The sequence below is a fragment of the Paracoccidioides brasiliensis genome (genome assembly GCF_000150735.1).
Source record: "Paracoccidioides brasiliensis Pb18 unplaced genomic scaffold supercont2.2, whole genome shotgun sequence".
NCBI classification, from domain to species: Eukaryota; Fungi; Ascomycota; class Eurotiomycetes; order Onygenales; family Ajellomycetaceae; genus Paracoccidioides; species Paracoccidioides brasiliensis.
The window spans coordinates 2,741,558-2,761,787 of record NW_011371359.1 but is presented as its reverse complement, the minus strand read 5'-3'; the positions used below and the strand labels follow the sequence as shown (position 1 = coordinate 2,761,787).

Below are 20,230 nucleotides of genomic sequence, written 5' to 3'. Positions count from 1 at the left end.
CCAAGCAGACATCCAATGTCAAGAAATTAACCAACCAGCCAAAAAATAAAATAAAATAAATCAAATCAAATCTTCGCCCAACCCATCTTCGCCAAGCTCTCATAATACTCCCTCTCACTCAACGTATTCTTCACACTCTCTCTCCCCAAAACAGCCTTCTCCCACTTCCTCCACCGCGCCCAAACCCCCTCATCCTCTTCCCCCTTGCCTTCGGCCGGAATCCCAAGCCCACCCTCCTTGAACTTCTCCACCTTCCAAAACCTCACCGCCCATGGTGCCAGCGCAACATCCGTCAACCCTATCTCCCCACCACAGAAATAAGGCCCCTCGCCATGCATCGCCCGCGTGAATTCCTTGAGCGCCTTCAAAAACTCCCCGCGCGCCGCATGGAGGTCCTCTGTCGTCTTGGCCAGTTGTAACTTGCGGTAGGTGGGGGTGATGCGGCTGTCGACGAAGTTGATCCAGATGCGGGCGCGGGCGCGCTCGTAGGGGTCCTGGGGAAGCAGGTGTGGGGTGTTATCTGGGAAGGCTTCTTCGAGGTATTCGTCTATGATGTTTGATTCGTAGAGGGGTTTGGAGGGTTTGTTGTTTGGTTGGGGGGCGACAAGGGTCGGGACGAGGCCCTTTGGGTTCAGGGCGAGGAAGGAGGGGGATTTGTCGTAGGGGTTTATTTCGATATATTGGTATGGGATCTTTTTTTCTTCGAGGGTGATCCAGGTGCGTTGGACTGGAGGTTTTTTTTTTTTAAAACATAGGATGACTCAATGGTTAGAGTTTTTTTTTTAGGGGGTTGGGGTGAACGGTGTTGATATATTATGTTTTGTTGGTGGATGGGCGTTTGATCATACCGTATCTAAAAATTGGTTAGTATGTAGGTATGATTATTGAAGGCGAAGATGATCAACATACGGGCAAAACCAGCCAGCATAGAGTTTCAAGGGAAGCTCCGCTGCGTGCTTGTCTACCAGGGCCTTCGCGGCACCTGTTGCAACTGGATGACGGGACATGGCGTCTGATTTCGAATTTAAGGGTTAATTTATTATAGTTGATAGAGTGGTTGAACCAGAAATAGTGGAATATGAAGAAGAAAGAATACCGTGGGTATATATAGAGTTAATACCTCAGAAGCGAACAATGGCAAGACCTTGACTTGGTATGATATCATGCACCTGTGGAGACGGCGGAGCGGCGTGAAACGAGGAGGAGAGTCTCTGTTGGTGGCAGAGGAGCATTAATTCTTCAGGAAGGATTTTGCTCGTATTCGAGAGATGAAGAATCGACCTCCCGTTGTCCTCATAGCCATATTTGCTTGCCATTATGGCACTGTCGTCTGCCTCCGGCCTCCGAGGTTGTATAAAGTTGGATGTTTGCCGTTGGTCCGCGACTCGGCTGTTTGAAAAGTAGTTATAGCCGGACTTGATTTGTACGGAGAAATGGCGTCACTAATGAACCAACACTGCCAACGACTGTGGTATCATTCAGCATGTTAGTTAGTTAACAAGCAAACTCCGACTGAAAGTGTAGCTGGTTAATGGTCACACTGCGATCTTTTAACATAGTTACTCCGACAGAATCAAGGTATTTGGCCATTAGTTAGTTAGTTAATATATAAAATCGTTGGAGGCGTTTCGCAAAGCCACCGAGCAAGGGGGCAGGACTTTCTTAACTTCGTAGGTGTTGCCTCCATAGATTTGAAAACTATCGGTTATAAGAAAGGGTAACAGTCTGCCGCTCAGTCACGAAGAATGCGACGATTGAGAATGGAAAAGCTCTAGGATTACATATTTTATCCTAGGCAGGGATAATGCCAGTTGGGAGTCACCCCCTGGTCCAGCTGCATCGACACACCTAACCACGCCCTAAGGGATCTCCGCTGCCAGGCTCTAACTTAGCCCTCTGCAGGATGAGTATGCAAATCCTTTCACACAGACATTACTTTTGTTAACATGGCAGTGCCTTGCCGGAATCATCTCGCAAGTTCGGTCATATCCGCTGTCAACAATAGTCCATCAAATCTAGCAAGGCAGTAGATTGTTAGAGCAAGAGAGAAGGTTTTAGTAACATGGAAACATCAGTAAGAAAACACGAAAAGAATGAAAACAATATATATCGAAAAAGAAAAAAAAAAACCTCTTTTAAGCGGACAGATGTAATATCTAATCTCCCCCTTTTCTGGGATATTTACAAGTCCTCAAATCAAGGCGTTCTGTGATGACCTCTATTTGTTTCAACTGATGTGTTATTGCGCTGAGACCAGCCAGTTCACCCACTTTCTGTCTTCAATGCTTCATCCTTCTTTTCACCTTCTTTTGACACTCTTACAGTTCATCATGATAATAATGTTGAAAATTCACCACAACTCTCTTGACAGTTTTTCAAGAAGGTCGACCCTCCACCCCGTGGTAAAGATGTTCAAATGCAAGAGCTGCGGGCATGAGACGCAATTCCGGCAGAACTACTTGCATCACATTCAGACTGGCCAACCGCTGCAGTGTATCCACTGCTCGTTCACGTTTGATAGCTTGTGCAAGCTAAGAAGCCATCGACAAAGCGTTCATCCGAAGTATGACCAATCTTAGGAAATAAATATGGACTATAGCATATGAGATAGGACGTCACTGATAGATTATTATGAATACGAGCAGAGAATTCGATGAAAGCCGTAAAATGATGCAGAATCTCGAGGTTGCTGCAAAAATGTCCGATCGCAAGAACACCTCTGGAGAGAGTAGCGGCGGATCTGCGGCAAAGACCATGGGAAGCATAAGCTCTTCTCCACGCCCTTCTGGAGCTGTTTCCATCCTAGTAGCCAGGACGGGAGAGGAGGAGACCCGAGAACAAAAGCCTGTGAGTGGGTTTGAACAATGGTGTTCGCCGCAGAGTAGCAAGCCCAGAACCCCAGTTGGGAACAATGATCAATCTCCCGTATCTGAACCGAACGGTATGGAAACGGGAGATTTGATAGATGTCAGCATCCCGGATGAGGACACATGCAACATAGCTAGCGCCTTCAAAGTCCTCATGGACAACGTAAAAAACCAGTCTCAACCAGGGGAGGGGGAGACGGAGGTCAATAAAATGATAGAGCAATCCGTTTCAGCAGATACGACTCTGATGGACTCTGACCATGCCAAGATAACTGTACACAACATTGGAAAAGCAATTACCCCATCCCATGGGCAGCGAACCGCGGAATCTAGCCATCGAAGTGGAATGGAAGCAGTTGAGACCATCAGTGCCAGGGCGTCACATGGCTCAGAGGTTTCCGGCGGATATTATGTTTCCCAACTAGAAAATGCCGCACTGGCGAAAAAGAACTACCACACAACACCGGTGGAAGGCTTGGAAGTTGCAAAGGCCATAGATCCTTCGCACACCTATAAGGCATTCGCCATAATGCAACCAGAACCTACGCACACCTATAAGACATTCGCCAGAATGCAACCAGAACCTACCGGAGTAGGAAGCGTCTGCTACGGTTGTGGTGACACATTTAACTCGGTAGTTAGTCTCCAACTCCATCAGATGGCAAACGAGCACAACTACTGCAAATTGTGCCTCAGTTTCTTTAGCGATAATTCCCTGTTCAAATTCCACATTCAGAAGATGCACACATTCAAATGTGCAGCATGCCATCTGACTTTCAAGGACCAGGAAGAGAGGATGCAGCACCAGCGGGAGACAGGACATGCACATTGCAAGGACTGCAGCGGCTACTTCTTGGACCAGAAGAGCCTAAGCAAACACCACGAGATCCACAACCGCACCAAGTTCTCATGCCCCCTTTGCAGCAGCGTATTCAAAACCGAGATGGGTCGGAACGCACACCAAAGAGACGTAGGACATGCATATTGCAAATCGTGCATCTGCTACTTCTTGGATAGGAAAAGTTTTGAGAAGCACATCGATTGTCACCAGAGTACCAACGGACTCGTGTGTCCCACGTACAAACTTGCACATCAAACGGAGAAAGCCCGCACTGCTCATCATAAAGCAGTCAAGCACCGCAAGTGTCCCCATCGCGGAGAAGAATTCACGGATGTTGCGAGCGCGACTAAACATGCGGCAATCAACCACACCTACCAGTGCCTTCTGGGAGGCTGCAACATTGCTTTTCCGACATTGGATGATCTACTGGTCCATCACAGGAAAAACCATCAGCATTGCAAACCTTGCGATCGTTGGTTCTGTGACAAAGCAGCGCTGGAGTCTCATGAGGAAAACGCCAAGCGACACATGTAACCAGCTTAGAGAATGGTATTGGGTGCAGATTGGAGATTGGGATAAAGAGATTGGGCATCACAAGATGTCATAATAGTGAATTGGATTACGAGATGTCTCTCTGATGTATGTTAAGTCTTCTTCAAATAGAGCGTGAGATTGTGCCAGAGAATTGGATGGGTTTGATGAAGTGGTTGTCAACAATCGAGGATGACATATAAATGCAGTTGAGTGTAGCTACTCTCCATAATGACAGGTAATGGGATTTTAGTCCTTCAGCAATACAGACATCTCACGAATGCTATCCATGGATTGCTGATGAATGAGCATCGTCGTTTGATGCAAAAAGTGTGTAAATAGCAAAGCCCGGAGAAATGGTTGATCCGGGAGCAGCTTGCACGCATCGCGCACCTTTTGTTCAAGCAGGATGAGATACATTATACATTTATATCCGAGAATTTGATTCCCACAACAATATAAAATTTTTTTTAAAAAAAAATGGCGCCTGCGAGGAGTGATTCCGCGCGCCAGGATGCGAATAATAGTGTCCATCCACCTATTGCGTCTCTTCCTGGGCCCCATCCTTCCTATATCCAGGTTGCGAAGCCCTATGTCTTCGAGCGGACTGTCCATGAATGTATAGCCGCCACCGGTGTCGACCAGCTAAGAGAAGACAGCATTCGACTCCAGGGTATCACTTGGATTGACAACGTCCGGAAGGCTCTCCATCTGTATGCAAACTTTCACGTGCATCTGATTTAATTTTTTTCTTTCATCCTTTATATGTTGTTCGAGGCTGATATATCCTGTCCAGACCCGTACGTACATTCAACACTGCTGCTATTTATTATCATAAATTCCGGCTCGTGCATTCAGATAGCGAATACAACTATCTGGTATGTCTGGCTCGTTCATCTAGCTCTCTGACTTTTCCATGCTTACTTTCGGTAACAGGATGCGGCGGCGGCGGCGTTGTTCACTGCCTGCAAGATCGAGGATACACTCAAGAAATCACGAGAGATCCTCTGCTCCGCGTATAATCTCAAACTCTCACCAGCAGAACACCTGTCTGCAGATGATCCAGTAGGCCTCCTCATCAAGCGGAAGCTACGAAGTACTCCTACTTACTAACGATGATGTATCACATGCAGCTTTTTGAATCTCATTCCCGTGGAATAATTGGACTGGAGCGGCTGATGCTCGAATCATCAGGATTTGACTTCCGAAACCGCCATCCTCAGAAGTCACTAATAAAATTGATAAAGCACTTTAATTTTGACAAGGACTCGAAAACGTCCGCAGTCTCCTATGGCATGAGTCTCGATCTGTACCGGACTTTTGCTCCCCTCAAGCAGACGTCAGCAACCATGGCCTTTGCCTGCCTTGAACTAGCAGGTCGACTTCTCAACGACCGTCATGAACGCGTGGAGTCAGGGAGGGTATATAGACTCTGGCTGACATCCCGCGAAGAAATAATGGGTACGTCTTTCGATGGAAACATATCGATCTTGAATTTTCCCGGAGAAAAGATTTACAATGTCCCAAACGCTAAACCCAATCTCACAGAGACAATGCTTGACTTGCTCGAACTCTACACCCACAACCGAAGCTCAACTTCCATCGGCCCTGATTTCCCCCTCGATCTATTCCTCAACATCCGCATCCCCCTCAACCAAGAAGTCGACTCCAAAAAGCTACCCCGCTTCACATATTGGGACTCGGACAAGTCCGGTACCAACGGGGCTAAAGCACCAAACGGGTTGAAAAACAATGGCGATGGGCACAAAAATGGACGCCTGCCCAACCCGCTAACTCCAACGGCTGCCCATGAAGCACAACGAAGAGCCGGTGATAGGGCTCGTGAGGGCACCGTCCGGTTCATGCTTTATCCTGAACAGGCCTCAGCGGAGCGGGAGACTGTGGCGGAATATTTCAAGGTGGAGATGGAGGAGTATGAGGTGGATGAATAGGCTTGCTGGGTTTCTTTTGGAGCCCAGGCACACGGCACACAAAAACTCTCTGCACCATGCTTTTACGAGGGCAGCATGTGACATGCTCAGCAACTCGCAAATACAGCCATCTGTCGTCGGAGCGCTGAGCCTGGACGTCTGAGGACTGCAGTTATATCCACCGAAGAAATAACCACTGACACGGGGGTAGAGATATTGCTCGTGGCAGGGATATCCTGGATGTCTTTGCTTGCTTCCTCCTAAGAGCGTTTCTGTATAAATGAAAAACCTCATCTTCAATATCGTCCATGCGATCCAGCTACCTATGCTGCCTATATATGATCACGGACTCAAAAACACCAACACTATCCCCTTCCATCAACCACCAGTAGCACCGGCAATGGCACCGGCAGTGCACGCTACTCACCATTCCCACGACCTACGCTATAAACTGACAAGCTGTCAGGGGAATCCTCCCCACCCATCATTATCCATCGGACAAAAAGAAAACAGGCACACCGACTCTACCCGCTTCAGGAAACGTTTTGGTCTATCGCATAGCCATAGGACTCATAAACGCATCAGCATTTTGTTTTATTGTTATTGTTGTTCCATCCTAGACCTACAAGAACCCCACATGAGTTTTGCCCACCCGTCCATTCCCATCCCGCAGCTACCACCACTCCGTATACCCCCTCCATACATCTCCTATACTCCCTTTGCAGCTCCTACCTCTCCAATCTCAAAACGCCATCAGCTTTTTTAGCATCGAACGTCCTTCGCCAGTACGATCTAGCTCTCTTCACCGGCATCTAACATAGTTCGTTCTCTTCGAGTTCGATAACACGATGTCAGACAAGTGATGGCAGATAACTATGGGAAGGGATTAGGACTTTGTCTTTAACTCTATACTTATTTCACAGCAAAATGTATATATTTCCTCAATGCATTAGAGAGCGGGTGAATATATGATGATATTCATCATTAACAAATGAAATTAAACGTCAGGAACACATGACATATCTGTTATTATTTCAATTACACATGCATGAAGCGCATGATTACATGACATTTCATTTCTGCAATTGTTGAGATATACATTTGCCTGAGATCACCGATCGAAGATTCAATTTACCTAATGCTTCAACGGCAATGCTCGATTAATTGTTCTTAATAACTTGAAAATAGATGTTTTCATCATAATATTTGTATTTCTTCTCACCTCTTCAGATTAAGATATCTCTATGATATATATAAATATATATATATATATAACGCACAGGTTCTCTACCCTCTGAGCACAAGTAAAATGATATGTGAGTCGTAAATATGTAGTCATAACAAAATTAAATATTAACTTGAAAAAGAAAAGCAGATTTCAGTGCTAAAAACTGAAAAAGGTATCAAGATATAGAACATCAGCTGCATTTTCTCTCCCTCTCACCTTGACTTTGAAAGTTAACTGTATCCTATTAAAGTGAATCTGTGCAACAAACATAAACACTCATGAAAACGTACAAGAAAAAGAAATTAATAAGTAAAAGCCAGAATATGGGCACATTGGGCATCAAGGAAACATAAAGATGCTTGTGAACTCGTAGAACAGGGACAGAGGGAGCAACTAATGCATAGACAGGGGTAAGGAAGATATGCAAGCAACAGTTACGAGTAATACCTAACCTACCGAGGCAGGGGTTGAGCCGGGGGGGGGCTTCCATCAGATAACTTCTCCCACCCAAACTCCACCTCCACACCCGGGGACCAAGAGGAAATTTCAACCCATCCTGAGTGACAGCACATCCAGGAAGGGCGCAGGAAGTGGAAAGGTAGCAAAATAAGCGGAAAATATTCCATTTGGATTTTTAGTTTTAAGGGCAGATATTCTAAGAAAAGTATTTAAAGCGGGGGTTTTGGTCTGGTTGGGCTTGGGTCATCACCAGGAGAAAGAGAATGGAATGCAAGAAAAGGAAGCGGGATGGCAGGCAGAAGAAGAAGGTAGAAATAGGAACGAATGCAAAGTCGATACAGTCGCAGGGAATCGCAAGGCCAGAATATCCAAAACAAGGGGAAATAATTTCGTTCATGGTGGGGGACGTAGGAGGGAGGGAGAGAGAGGGCGGGAGGAAGGGGAAGAGGTGGATGAGTCGAGCCTTAGCTAAATCCCCCAGGAAGAGGAGAGGGAAATAGTGGGCGATGGGGTGGGAAATGGGTATCCAGCAAATATGTATATGGATATAAATATTGCGAAATATTACTATCGGCTTACGCGAAAATCGGGACTTAGGCATTCAAGCATCTAGAACGGGTGAAGGTAACACTGCGTCAGCAAAGATATAGCCTCATCCAAGCAGACAGAAGGGTTTACACTTACGGTTTCCGAAACCTCGCCCTGATTGTATAAATACTTAGTCAAACCCCTAATGACCTCTAATTGCTGATCAACAGTCAAACCCGTGATAGCCGCCTCGATCACATTGCCAACACTGGCCTTGTACACAGCAATGAAACTATGATAATACATGTATGCGAAGAAACCCATGATGAACTGGCAGTCCATGCGGTCAGTGATTCCGCCGTGTCCCGGGATGGATTCGCCAAAGTCCTTTACTTTGAACGTCCGCTTCAGTCCCGAGGCAAAGAAGCCGCCAAATGGCGCAATTAGGGAGGCGAAGGTTGCGAATACGAAGATATGGATCTGCATTGGGGCAAAGTAGACGGTTCGTGGAGGTGCGTGGGTCCAGGGGGCCCAAGAGGGTATTTGGTATGGGTGCGGCGTGAAGACTGGGTTTGGCGTGCATTCCAGGCCGGTTAGGACGTTGGATCCCAGGTCATTGACGGGACAGATGAAGTATTTATACTTCATAAGGATGTTTGTCATGCCGTATCCGAAGAGGATGGTGCAGATCCACGCGCCGACGAAGCCCTCGACGGTCTTTTTGGGCGAGAGTTTGATGAGTTGTGTGCGGCCGAATGTGATGCCGCAGATATAGGCGAAGATATCATTTGTAATGACGAGGGAGACAGGGAGAAAAAACCAAATCATGCCTTCGAAGATGTTGTTCATGATAAAATGGGCCTGGACGACGATGAGGTAGAGAGCCATGTGCGTCCAAGCAAACTGGGTGAACTGGAATCTATAATGCCCCTTCTGAAGCGATCCGACAAAGAAAACAAACCCTGAGCCAAAACAGAATAGATTAGCAAGGGATTCTGCACGCTCCCGACTATTCCCGCTGCGATTGGTGTAAAAAAACCGATGAAGTGAACGAACCCATAACGTAGAGCATGAAGCTGATGAAGCGATGGTGCGTAGCCAGCGGCAGTAGCACCCTGTCGACCAGGAGGATGTGCTTGAAATAGTAGATAACGCTCTCACCATAGAGGAAATACATCGTTGTTGCGAGGAAATACCAGTTGAGGGCCTTTGTGAATTTGAGATTCTTCGCCTTGCTGGGCACGTTTGCGATGGCAATGACCTCCTTGAACGAGATGATCTGCACGACCGTGATGATTGCGATTATGTAGATGTGGCCGGAGAATATGGCGATGAAGAAGCCAGCGATCATGACAAACGTCCATATTGTCCTGGTTATGAAGGTCTGTTTCTTCTTCTCGTAGTCGGATGGAGGAGCATCGTCGGATTTCTGCCGCCAAAAAAAAAAAAAAAATTCGAAAGGCTGTCAGAACATCTCTCATACCACACAGCGGCGAACATGAATCATAAAGAACTTGTATGCCGGCTGTCTCTGAGTATACACACCTCTTCTGGCACAACCTCAACCGCCTTGAAGCTGGAGGCGCCAATGTTGCTGGGGCTGGAAGGTTCTGATATGTCGCTGAGATCGGAGCCCTGTCGGGGGTCTGTGGATGCGGGCCGATGTTGAAACCGGACATTTCTTCGCGATCTGCCCATCCTGCAAACGGATGGGTATAAAAGGAGGCGTCTAGAAATCCCTAGACGGCCTTCGTATCTTGGAGGGAGGTGGGGGAAAGGAAGGGGGGTGTATTATTTATAAGGTGAGGAGGGATGGTGATTGTTTTGTTGGAACTCGCTCAGTTGTTATTACCGAGTGGAAAACCAACCAAAAAGGACGAACGTCGAATATGGGATATTTCTTTGGAGCTGACAACCAGAGGATTTTTATTGCTTTTATTTATTTATATATATTTTTAATGATATGGGATCATTGCTATGTTTCTCGAGTATATTTTTAATCACGGCCTTATATCTCAATTAAAAACCAAATAACTTGTTTTTCTGCTGTGTTGAAGAGTTAGACATCTTTAACCAGTTAGATAGCTAGATAATTTTCCGTCAAACTCAACCTCAGCCTTTTTTGCTTTGTTAACTGTCAAACATCTACCAGCAATCGGCTGAAATAACTCAACCTGCAACTCCTGCAATCCACAAGCTCCCCAAGGCGGATACACAGCTATATCCGTAAGCGCAAGTCTGCCAAGGAGTCGCCTTTCGCCGATCTTTGACTCGGCTCTCCCGCAACGTGCAATCTGCCACATGTTTTCTTTTTAAAGAATAAAGACAAAAGAAAAAGAAATAGGCTGCGTTAAAGAATAAGATGCGCGCGCAGATAATAATATCGCGACAGTATTGAGTCTGCTGCACCCTCTGTACGGAGAACTCAAGGAGACAGCGGCTGAGCTCCCCCCATCGCGTGCGGGATAGCTACCCCGCAGAATCCAACAGCTCGATGGCATGGACGACGACAACTTCGATGACAGTTTTTCTGATGATGGAATCGATGAACTACCCCTAGACACCCTTCTAGCTCTCGAGCAGAGTGCCTACCAGGCTAGCCAGCAGCAACGTCCAGACTCCAGAAACGACAGCGACAATCCCCAGCCAAAACCGAGGAACCCCAACTTCGTTTCTCTGGCGCGCAAATCCAGCTCTCGCTCCGCAAGCCGCAATTCAAGCCGTGGATCTTTCCTGCAAGACCCTTCACGGCTCCTGCGCCAGCCATTGAGCTTTGGAGATGAGGATTTCCAAGATCTGGATGCTGGCGTCCTGGACGACGGATATGACCCTGCACCCGTCGAATTGCGAAATACCGTGTCTGAACAAGACAGATCACACGGCAGACTACATGCGGAGACGCAACAGGTTGGATTTAGGTCGGACCAACGCGCAAGAGACATTGTGAATGGAAAATGGCGCGCTCTAGGCCGTGGGGTTATTCCTCGTGGCAATGCCCACCGCGAGGTGTCGCAGGGTACTGTGGTTATGGGCGGGATGGAGGATAATAATAATAATAATACAAATGAGATGCAAGGAGGGAATGCCGAAGTGGGTCCGCTCCCAGAGGTGTTGGCTGAAATTGAAGCGATGAGGGAACAGATTGAACAGGTACGGTCATTTTCGTAGCTGCTGTAGCGATGGCATCAACTCATTTCTGACGCAGAAAACAGTTGTCTCGAGATCGTGAAAGAATCGCACAAGAACTGGCTGCTGCAAATTCAATGATTGAGGCTAAAGCAGGAGAGGCTGCAATAATTCGCGCCAACCAGGCGAAGGCGGCAGAGGCCCATAGCCGCCAGCTGAGTGCATTCCGAAAGCAGATGGCGGATGAACTGAAGAAGTACCAAGCTGAGATCCATTCTATGACCGTACACACCAAGTTACTGGACACTAAAAATGCGTTTTTGGAACAAGACCTGAAGAACGAGACACAGAAGCTGATTGAGCTGCGGAGAGCCAAAGCCAAACTCGAAGAGAACTCTCCACTCACACCGAAAAAGCCCAAGGCCCTGCCCCATAGGGACGGATTTGACGATGATGAAATTATACCATCCCCTACCAAGTCTGGTGGTAGGGGATCAAAACGAGGCACTCCTTCAGTGGCTGGTGGTCGAAAACGTAAAGCTGTTGATGGTTCTCCCATCATAGCTCCAACCTTGGAATTGAGCCAGACTTTTGACACCGTCACGGAAGGCCCTGACGAGAAGACAGAGCCTATGGCTATTGACCTAGCACCGCGAAAGACCGAAATAGAAGACCGTAATATGCGATTTATGCGAAAAATTCTCAACCATAAGACCCATCCGAACAAAAGTCGAGACTTGGAGGTATTCACCACAATCTCCTTTCCGTCTGAACCGGGGAAGATGCTTTCATCCTTCATTCTCACAGCCACAACTGAAAATTCCTTGGAAAATTACGCGATCGAATATGCAAAGGTTATAATTTCACTCTGGTCCCGAGCAATAAAGGAAACATTCTATGTTCCAATAGATATGTTCATGGGCATCATCAAATTCATCATCAACCTGGATCCTTCAAACATTGTCCCGCAGCTACTAGATGATCTTATCCCCGTGCTGCAGAACACCGCCTACGTCAACGGAGTCGCCAGGTTCCGCAACTCCCCTGTCTCCCACCTAAATCTCGGGCAGGTCAAGCATACGCCTCAAAGCGAGCTGCACCACGAAGTAAGCTCCACTGAAGCCATCAACCTCCTCTACCTCACCGCCAGCAGCTGCCAATACGACTCCGACGCCCTCCGCAAATTCTGGCAAATCATGTCCTACGACTTCATCCTCATAATGCTAAACTCCAGCCAACTAGTTGACGACATAATCATAACCCTCAGCCTCCTCCCCTACAGCATCCTCCCCACAACATTCGGCCCCCTTCTCCGCGATCCAACTCTTCAAGTGCAAAACGAAAACTACATAATCGACCGCGTCGCCAACCTTCTCAGCGAACGCCCCAACACCGACGAGGGCGAGGAGCCCTACACTCCACACCAAATCTCCACCCTCCGCCTCGAAGCCATGTCCTTCCTAACAACCATAGCCTTCTCCTCCCCACACCCATCGCCCTCCCAAAACCGCGCCGGCCGCCTCATAGCCCTGCACCCGACCGCCCTCGCCCGCATCCTCCGCACAATCCACGACGAACTGGACGCGCTCTACTCCAACCCGCCTGAACGCGAGCTGCATGTTGCACTCGTCAATGGCCTGACGCGACTGGCGTATGGGACCATGCGCACGTTTCGAGACGAGGTGAATCTGGCGGCGAAGCTGCGTGTTGTGCCCGGTGCGGTGCAGAAGCATCTTGTTGCACTCACGCGGTTGGCGTTTTGTGAAGGGCTGTTGCTTGAGGCTGGGATTGAGGATGATACGGTTGAGATGGCGCATGAGATGCTTGAGGAGTCTGTGAATCCGCAGGAGGCGGAGGCGTTGTTGGAGGCCTTCCGGGTGAAGGGTACAAAGTAGTCTGGTCTCTCTCTCTCTCTCTCTTTTTTCTTTCTTTTTTTGCTCTATTTATTTTTTTGTGCGTTTTGTCTGTGTTGAGCGGATTTAGCGTTTTGCGTTGACTTGATTTTGTTTTTTCATCTACGGCGTTAAGAATCAAATATATAGTCATGAATAATGGCGTATGGATGTGTGATGAACAGCCATAATTTCATAGTTCAACCTTATAATAACCCACAATTCCATTTCTTTTTTCATTTCAAGTAGTGTCTGGGTGTCTGGAGCGTGAAAAGCAGATACGGAGAATCATCGAAGTCAGGGGTTGAAGCCGGAGGTGTGTATAGTGCAGTAAGCTAGTATGGCGCTAAACTTAATGATGTGTAGCCAAACTCTAACGAGGAGCAGCTGCAGCTGACATAAGTCAGTAGTGCTGTACAAAATAACAAACCACCCTGACGTCACTGCTGCCCGCGCAATGCAAAGCATACATCATACCGAATATCGATTGAAACTTGTAAAATAATAAAATATTTCGTACAATTATAACTATGTCAAAAGAAAATAATTAAGCACAGGTCACCATTTCAGTAACCATAAGAGAAAAGAAATAAATGCCACAATGCCGCCAGTGAAGCGGACCAAGAAGTCCTCTTCACCCAAACGACGACATCTGCAATCCGAACCGGAGGCAATCCAGAAGTCGAAGTCAAAGGATGAAGATAACAAAGTCCAAAAACGTGAAGATGACACACCTCCTCCTCCTCCTCCTCCTTCTTCTTCCCCCCCGTCCCCCGCTGCAGCTGCACCCCCAATCCCCAGCCGCGGATACGGCCAAGGCTACAACGCCCTGAAATCCTTCAAGGGCCGATTGTACACCGGCATGTCCATCGGCGCCTCACACACCTGGACCTACCAACCCGGCACCTGGCACGAGACAAAGCAAGAGCCCGACCTCTGGAAGATAGACTACACCGCGACCAAGCGGCGGGCGGGGAAACGGCCAGCTCCGCGCGGCAGCGGCGCCCCTGTCGGCACCGAGTATCACTGGCTTATCGTTGCGCACCAGTACGTCAAGAAGCTGGATGCGAATACGTACGAGACGCGTATGGTGGGGAGTAAGTATAAACTTGCGCATAAGGGGGTGGGGGTGGGGGGGTGGTCGGTGGGGAGTGTGAGGGAGCAGCGGGAGAGGGAAGTGGAATTGTTGGAGGATGCGGGGAGGAGGGTTAGGGGGTTGCCGCCTGTTAGCAAAGGGGAGAGGGTTAGGGAGGAGATGAGGGAGAGGGGGCAGCAGAGGGTTGATGAGTTTTTTTGGGGCGGGAAGAAGGTGGGGTTAAAAAGGATGCGGGAGGGGGGGGAAGGGGATGGAGATGGGGATAGGGGTGGAGCGGAAGAGGTTGTGATGGGTGATGTAGATGAGGAGGGGTGAATAAGGGGTATGTGGGAGTTAAATTCGCGTGCTCGTTGATGGTCCAAAATAACCTCTGTGCAGCAAAACTATCTCTATATTAATGTATTGAATATTAAACATTTCCACTCCCAACACGTAACTATAACCCCATACAATTCGCATAATAAGTAACCGTAGCAGGCCAATCCGAAAACAACCCCCTCACCCCCACCTGCCTCGCCAACACATCAATAACATCATAAACATCCCCCTCCCCATCCACCAGCCCGGCCACAGTCGAATAATAATACTCCTTATCCATCCCAACCCTCTCCAGAGGTCCCGACCTCTCCAACGACCACGCAATCAAACCAAGACCTGCCTGCTCTGCCGCCTTTGCATACGTCGATGGCACCATCCGCCTCGTCCCATTCCCACCACCATTCTCATCCACCGCCAACAACGCAAAGATAGGCGGCCCCATAATCTTCACCCCCTTGTTCGCCAGCGCCGCCATCCCCTTCACAGCCTCCTCGTATCCCTCCGGCGTATCAACGCGCTCATCCAGATATATAGCCTGCCGCGCGAACGCGGGCTCCTTCGCGATCCAATATAGGATATCATCTGGTAGGAAAGATTGGAGGAAAACGCGAGACGGATCTATGCGGGCCGCACGGTATTCGTCCACGAGTTGCTGGGCGTACATTTGCTGCGTGTAATTCCTCTTGACACCGCCAATGGTGGTCTGGAAGGGCATGCGGACCTCGGGGGTTTTCAGTTCCGGGGTGAATTTGAGGCCGAGGGAGTTGACGAGGGCGACGTAGTCGGCGTGGGAGCTTAGTTTGGGACAGCCCGGTGTGTAGAGGTTTGTGCGCCAGTCCGGGGTGCCGGATTGGTATTCCTGCGCTGTGGTGGCGTTGGGGTTTGAAGAGTCCATTTTACCGCAGAGGGATTTGAATTCGGAGAGGGTGAGGTCGCTCGTGCAGCATTTGGCGGAGGCCTTTGTTTTGCCATCCGCTGAAGCCGGGTGGAAAGGTTCTGTGCACTTTCCTGCCAGCGAGGGATTAGTCAGGATGTCAGTGGTCGTGTGCAGGTCGCATTGCGAGTGGCGGCAGACGAGCTGGAGGTCCTTTGTAAAAGCGACGTCGCACTCGATGATGCCCGCGCCTTCACGGGCAGCGGCCCGCCACGACTCGACGGTGTGTTCTGGGAACTGGAGCGGGGCGCCGCGGTGGCTGATGGAGAAGTCTGAGGGGAAATTTCGACGCTCAGAGCAGGATTGCAGCTTGGTTTTGAGGCTGCTTTGGTCCATGCGGTCAACTAGGTAGAAGGGCCGGGGACCCAGTTGGATGTTGGTGATGGGGAGGCACGGTCTGCCTGGGGCAGCAGCAGCTAGACCAGAGACCAGCGCCGCGACAAAAAAAAGAGTGACTGAAGTGAGATACATAGCTGCAGCCCCCAGACACGGACGGGCGTCAAACAAAGCATGCAGGCACCAATTCCATCATGGTCACAACCACCATCAATTGGGCGGGAATGCGGTTGGTTTAATAGATTTCCGTGCCCCGTCCATCGGGTTCTCGACTCGGAGGGTGCTGGTACGAAACCAGCCAAACATTGCGCCGGGTTGTAGCACAAGCTTTCCCCCTGTAGCCCGGATGCCACCGTGGACGGAAGAAAATGGAGCAGCAGGGGAAGACCGGGGGGGGGGGGGCCATGGCGTGGGGGAATGCGACACCTTGTCACTGACACTCAAGGGACCAGGGAGTTGACCAGCCGTTATTCTCGTAGTTGTGTCTGGCGGGTGCACGTGGCCACGCATGTAGAAGGGGAGGCTTCGTGATTGGAGGAGAGGCCAGAAGTGGGCCTGTCCTCATAGCGTCACGAAACGCTGCGGAGAGAAGCCTGGTAATATGAAATGGAACCGGAGGACTTTGCATGGACTTCCGAGAGGCTTGCAAAACATTTCAGCCAGACAAGGTGGGGTGAATATGACACAATCCTTCCAATACATCAGCAGTCGTTCTTGAGAATATGCCCGATCGGGAAGAGATGAGGTTACAATCACATCACGTGATACTAAGATGGCCACAAAACGCTCGATACACATCGGATACACGACACAGGTCTCCCCAGGCCGTTGACACACAGCGAATTCTAGGGTGGACGGACGCAGCACATCGAACCACCCCTAGAGATTTGGTGGAGAAACAAGGTTGCAAGAATCCCTTCTCCGTTACCACGCACAAGGCGCAGTTGGAACGATGAAAAGATGAGACCTGGGAGATATATAGGAAATATATCCCAGAGAAGGAGCCAAAGAATATGCCTGTCAAAACCCCGAAAGATGTTGAGTGGCCAGGCTCGCCACGATGTGCAATGTAGGAGCCCCTCCACGGCAGACCGCCTTCTTGATCGCGGTTGCCCAAACAAGGTAAGTATGAAGAAGAAAAGAGAAAAAAAAAGAAGAAAATCAAAAAGAAGGGCGGGCCCAGGGCGGTATTTATACGGTGCGCCCGACGATGCTAGGGACGTTAACAGCGGCGCTAGCCTAAGCGAGTCTGCAGCGAGGGCGGTGATTGGCTGACGATCTCCTGAAACGAAATGATCGTGATTAGGTAAGGATACTGTATCCTTCGGCTGCGGAGGAATGTTGTTGCTAACTAATAAGCCGCGACGTGGATTTTGTAGTTTCTCCGTTAAAGTCCGATGCCACGTGACTCCGTACCTGGCAGGAATTTGAATGGAAAGAAAGATCCCCCCCGACAACGAACCAAACATTGATTTACACCGCACGAGATAGAATACGGAGAGACATTCCTGCTTGAGCGAGGAGGGCGAGAGAGAGAGAGATCTCCCATGGTCTGCCCTCTTCACCACGCCAATTGCTTATTGACCTGGATATCATTGGCTTCCCGCAACCATGAGGACTAGTCCCTGGAAGCTCATGAAAGCTGGGAGGAGGCCGGCGGTTAGTGCTTTATTTTAATACTCACGATTCATATTGTGTATATGTCTATGGAAGCATGGACATACCATGAGCTAACCCACTCCTCTATAGAGACTCCTCCAATCATGGAACAAAGTCAATCTCTACAATCTCAAACACGCAAGCCTCCCCGTAACCTTCTCGAAAAACTTCTTCCAGCAGAAATGGCTTGCCAAATCCCTGGCCCGCACATACCACGGCGAGCAGGTCCGTGAGTCGCAATGGGAGAAAATGTTCTGCCGCCGTCTGCGCTCGGTCGTCCCTATGGATGTCAATTACCTGGCTCGAAATGACGGTTCTGCTGAGTCTGCTGGGCGAGGTTCAGGTATTGAGGGGGCTGGTCCGCGCAAGGCACCGCTTACACCATACATGCAGATGGCGTTTGCGCCGCTGGAGAGGAGGCTGGATGTTGCTATCTTTCGTGCCATGTTTGCTAGCAGTACGAGGCAGGCGAGGCAGTTTGTTTTACACGGCTCTGTTACGGTCAATGGGAAGAAGGTACGGCTTGTTCCTTGTCGACAATTTTTTATCATCAGCTCTCTCATTAGGAAAAAATAACTGAACCAAGCCATGTGCAGATGAAATACCCGGGATACCTTTTGAACCCTGGTGACCTTTTTCAAGTGGATCCAGAACGAGTGATGTTTGCTACGGGTGCACCCAAGGATCCTCAACAACGCCGCAGTGGCCGTAGACGGCGCAGCCGGAAACCCGCACAGACTCAATCGGAGCAGCCTGTTAAAGCAGAAGAAGGTTCTGAAGAGACCAAGGCGGCTGAGGAAACATCTGCATCTGCAGAGGGAGCTGAAGGACAGACAGAAAACACAGAAAACACAGAAAACGCAGAAAACGCAGAAAATACAGAAAATGCAGAGAAATCCAGCCAAGATACCGAACACAAGGACCTATCCCCCGAAGAAGCGCGGACTATACTGACTCGCCTCCTCGCCCAAGCCAAAGATATCATGAACAACAAGGACCTCTCCGCACCTTCTCAAAGACTTAACCTCAATAACTTCCGCAAGGGTGTCCGCAAGGCCCTCTCCAGCACCGTTTCCAGTACCAACGTCGTCGAAGACTTCGAAGCCCAATTCCTCCAACTAAAAGCCCTGGCAGAAAAATCCACTTCCCCCTCCTCCTCGTCCCCCCCAGAATCATCAGAACCCCAGTCCAAACCATCTCCATCCAAACTCCCCGAATCCGTCCTCCCCACACCTCCTTCCTCCCACAAAAAAACAACCTCCACCTCCTCCCCTTCATCCCCCCAAGACCCAATCCTAACCGCCGCCCTCCGCCAAGCCCTCCAAGCCTCCTCCTCCTCCACCACCACTACCCCCACCGAACCAACATCCACTACCAACCCCCATATCTCCCCCGAAGACCTCACCATCCTCCGCCAGGCCCTGTCCCAGCTCCACGAGAACCCCATAGACACTCTGAAGCCGTACGCCACCCCCTGGCGGCCGCGCGACTACATGAGCGCCTTCGCGTTCATCCCGCGCTATCTGGAGGTTAACCAGAACATTTGTGCTGCGGTGTATTTGAGGCATCCTGTAGCGAAGCCGGGGAGGTCGGAGGTGCCGTCGCCGTATCCGGATGCGGTTAATGGGGCGGCGTTTGCGTGGTATTTGAGGAGGCGGTAAGGGGGGTGTGTATGGCAGGGAGGTAGGTGGTGGGAAGGGGAGGGGATGTGATTGTGGCTATGGGTGTGGGTGGAAGTCGGGTTGTGATGAGCATTTTGTATAGTAGGATATTTTGATTAGGTTTTATTTTTAATTCAGTTTTGTTGGATTCTTGTCATTCAGTTTATTTATTTTCTCAAGTTGCATTTTTTAAGCCCCTATTTTTGATGCATTCCACATATACTATACGGGGTGGGGCGGTTGATTTTTGTACTTGGAGGCGGGGGGTTCTCTTTTAATTGACAAATACAAAAATTATATAGACCTGAAATGAAATGAAAATAACAAATATAGAATAGGTATTAAGTTAAATACGGGATAGTTGCTTAAAGCATGCAAAGCACAGCACAGGGTTTGCAGCAGATGTATTCCCTAACTGAGAGAAAGTGTAAGAACGCTTTCAATATTATTCCGAAGTATTAGACTGCATGTACTGTTATGACAATCTAATATCAGAGCAGAGAAGAGAGAAGAACTAAGCTGTCATTTTTTTTTTTTTTTCATTCTCAAAAGCTGAAATGGTGAAAAGGAATCCTGCAGGAATAGAGAGTACTAAGTTGGTAACTTTATATATGGCGATGATTAAACCTTCTGCCAACATCTGAAGAGGGGGATGCGCAGATAATGAGGACTCTAAAGAGGGTACTACATAGGCATTTCTGAACAGGAAATGAAAGAAAAACTATTGACAAGAACAGGGTAAACAGTTGAATACTCCCTTTAAAGAAAGTGAGCATACTAGGATCCCCATTTTGAACAGAAATGGAACCTGAAAGTTTCAGAG

General features: G+C 48.9%; 8 protein-coding genes across 8 annotated transcripts; 5 read left to right on the top strand and 3 right to left on the bottom strand.

The window, feature by feature from the left end:
• Nucleotides 1-65: 65 nt before the first annotated feature.
• On the bottom strand, nucleotides 66-1,316 carry PADG_02071 (uncharacterized protein; the record flags this gene model as incomplete). Its single annotated transcript, XM_010758891.1, has 4 exons — nucleotides 66-727; nucleotides 802-853; nucleotides 906-1,012; nucleotides 1,145-1,316. 4 exons carry the CDS (start codon nucleotides 1,314-1,316, stop codon nucleotides 66-68), a joined length of 993 nt encoding a protein of 330 aa, XP_010757193.1.
• A 1,092-nt stretch (nucleotides 1,317-2,408) lies between these two features.
• PADG_02070 (uncharacterized protein) lies at nucleotides 2,409-4,242 on the top strand (the record flags this gene model as incomplete). Its single annotated transcript, XM_010758890.1, has 2 exons — nucleotides 2,409-2,563; nucleotides 2,646-4,242. The coding sequence occupies 2 exons, from the start codon at nucleotides 2,409-2,411 to the stop codon at nucleotides 4,240-4,242; spliced, it is 1,752 nt and encodes a 583-aa protein (XP_010757192.1).
• Nucleotides 4,243-4,719: 477 nt separating this feature from the next.
• On the top strand, nucleotides 4,720-6,191 carry PADG_02069 (uncharacterized protein; the record flags this gene model as incomplete). The annotated part of the gene is made up of 5 exons (XM_010758889.1): nucleotides 4,720-4,952; nucleotides 5,036-5,117; nucleotides 5,176-5,304; nucleotides 5,373-5,700; nucleotides 5,788-6,191. The coding sequence occupies 5 exons, from the start codon at nucleotides 4,720-4,722 to the stop codon at nucleotides 6,189-6,191; spliced, it is 1,176 nt and encodes a 391-aa protein (XP_010757191.1).
• Nucleotides 6,192-8,424: 2,233 nt separating this feature from the next.
• On the bottom strand, nucleotides 8,425-10,083 carry PADG_02068 (phosphatidate cytidylyltransferase; the record flags this gene model as incomplete). Its single annotated transcript, XM_010758888.1, has 4 exons — nucleotides 8,425-8,466; nucleotides 8,542-9,347; nucleotides 9,442-9,814; nucleotides 9,931-10,083. The coding sequence occupies 4 exons, from the start codon at nucleotides 10,081-10,083 to the stop codon at nucleotides 8,425-8,427; spliced, it is 1,374 nt and encodes a 457-aa protein (XP_010757190.1).
• An 801-nt stretch (nucleotides 10,084-10,884) lies between these two features.
• PADG_02067 (uncharacterized protein) lies at nucleotides 10,885-13,406 on the top strand (the record flags this gene model as incomplete). Its single annotated transcript, XM_010759388.1, has 2 exons — nucleotides 10,885-11,535; nucleotides 11,598-13,406. 2 exons carry the CDS (start codon nucleotides 10,885-10,887, stop codon nucleotides 13,404-13,406), a joined length of 2,460 nt encoding a protein of 819 aa, XP_010757690.1.
• Nucleotides 13,407-14,004: 598 nt separating this feature from the next.
• On the top strand, nucleotides 14,005-14,814 carry PADG_02066 (uncharacterized protein; the record flags this gene model as incomplete). Its single annotated transcript, XM_010758887.1, has 1 exon — nucleotides 14,005-14,814. The coding sequence occupies one exon, from the start codon at nucleotides 14,005-14,007 to the stop codon at nucleotides 14,812-14,814; it is 810 nt and encodes a 269-aa protein (XP_010757189.1).
• Nucleotides 14,815-14,935: 121 nt separating this feature from the next.
• Nucleotides 14,936-16,222, bottom strand: PADG_02065 (uncharacterized protein; the record flags this gene model as incomplete). Its single annotated transcript, XM_010758886.1, has 1 exon — nucleotides 14,936-16,222. One exon carries the CDS (start codon nucleotides 16,220-16,222, stop codon nucleotides 14,936-14,938), a length of 1,287 nt encoding a protein of 428 aa, XP_010757188.1.
• Nucleotides 16,223-17,698: 1,476 nt separating this feature from the next.
• On the top strand, nucleotides 17,699-19,407 carry PADG_02064 (mitochondrial 37S ribosomal protein NAM9; the record flags this gene model as incomplete). The annotated part of the gene is made up of 3 exons (XM_010759387.1): nucleotides 17,699-17,746; nucleotides 17,837-18,262; nucleotides 18,343-19,407. The coding sequence occupies 3 exons, from the start codon at nucleotides 17,699-17,701 to the stop codon at nucleotides 19,405-19,407; spliced, it is 1,539 nt and encodes a 512-aa protein (XP_010757689.1).
• Nucleotides 19,408-20,230: the final 823 nt, after the last annotated feature.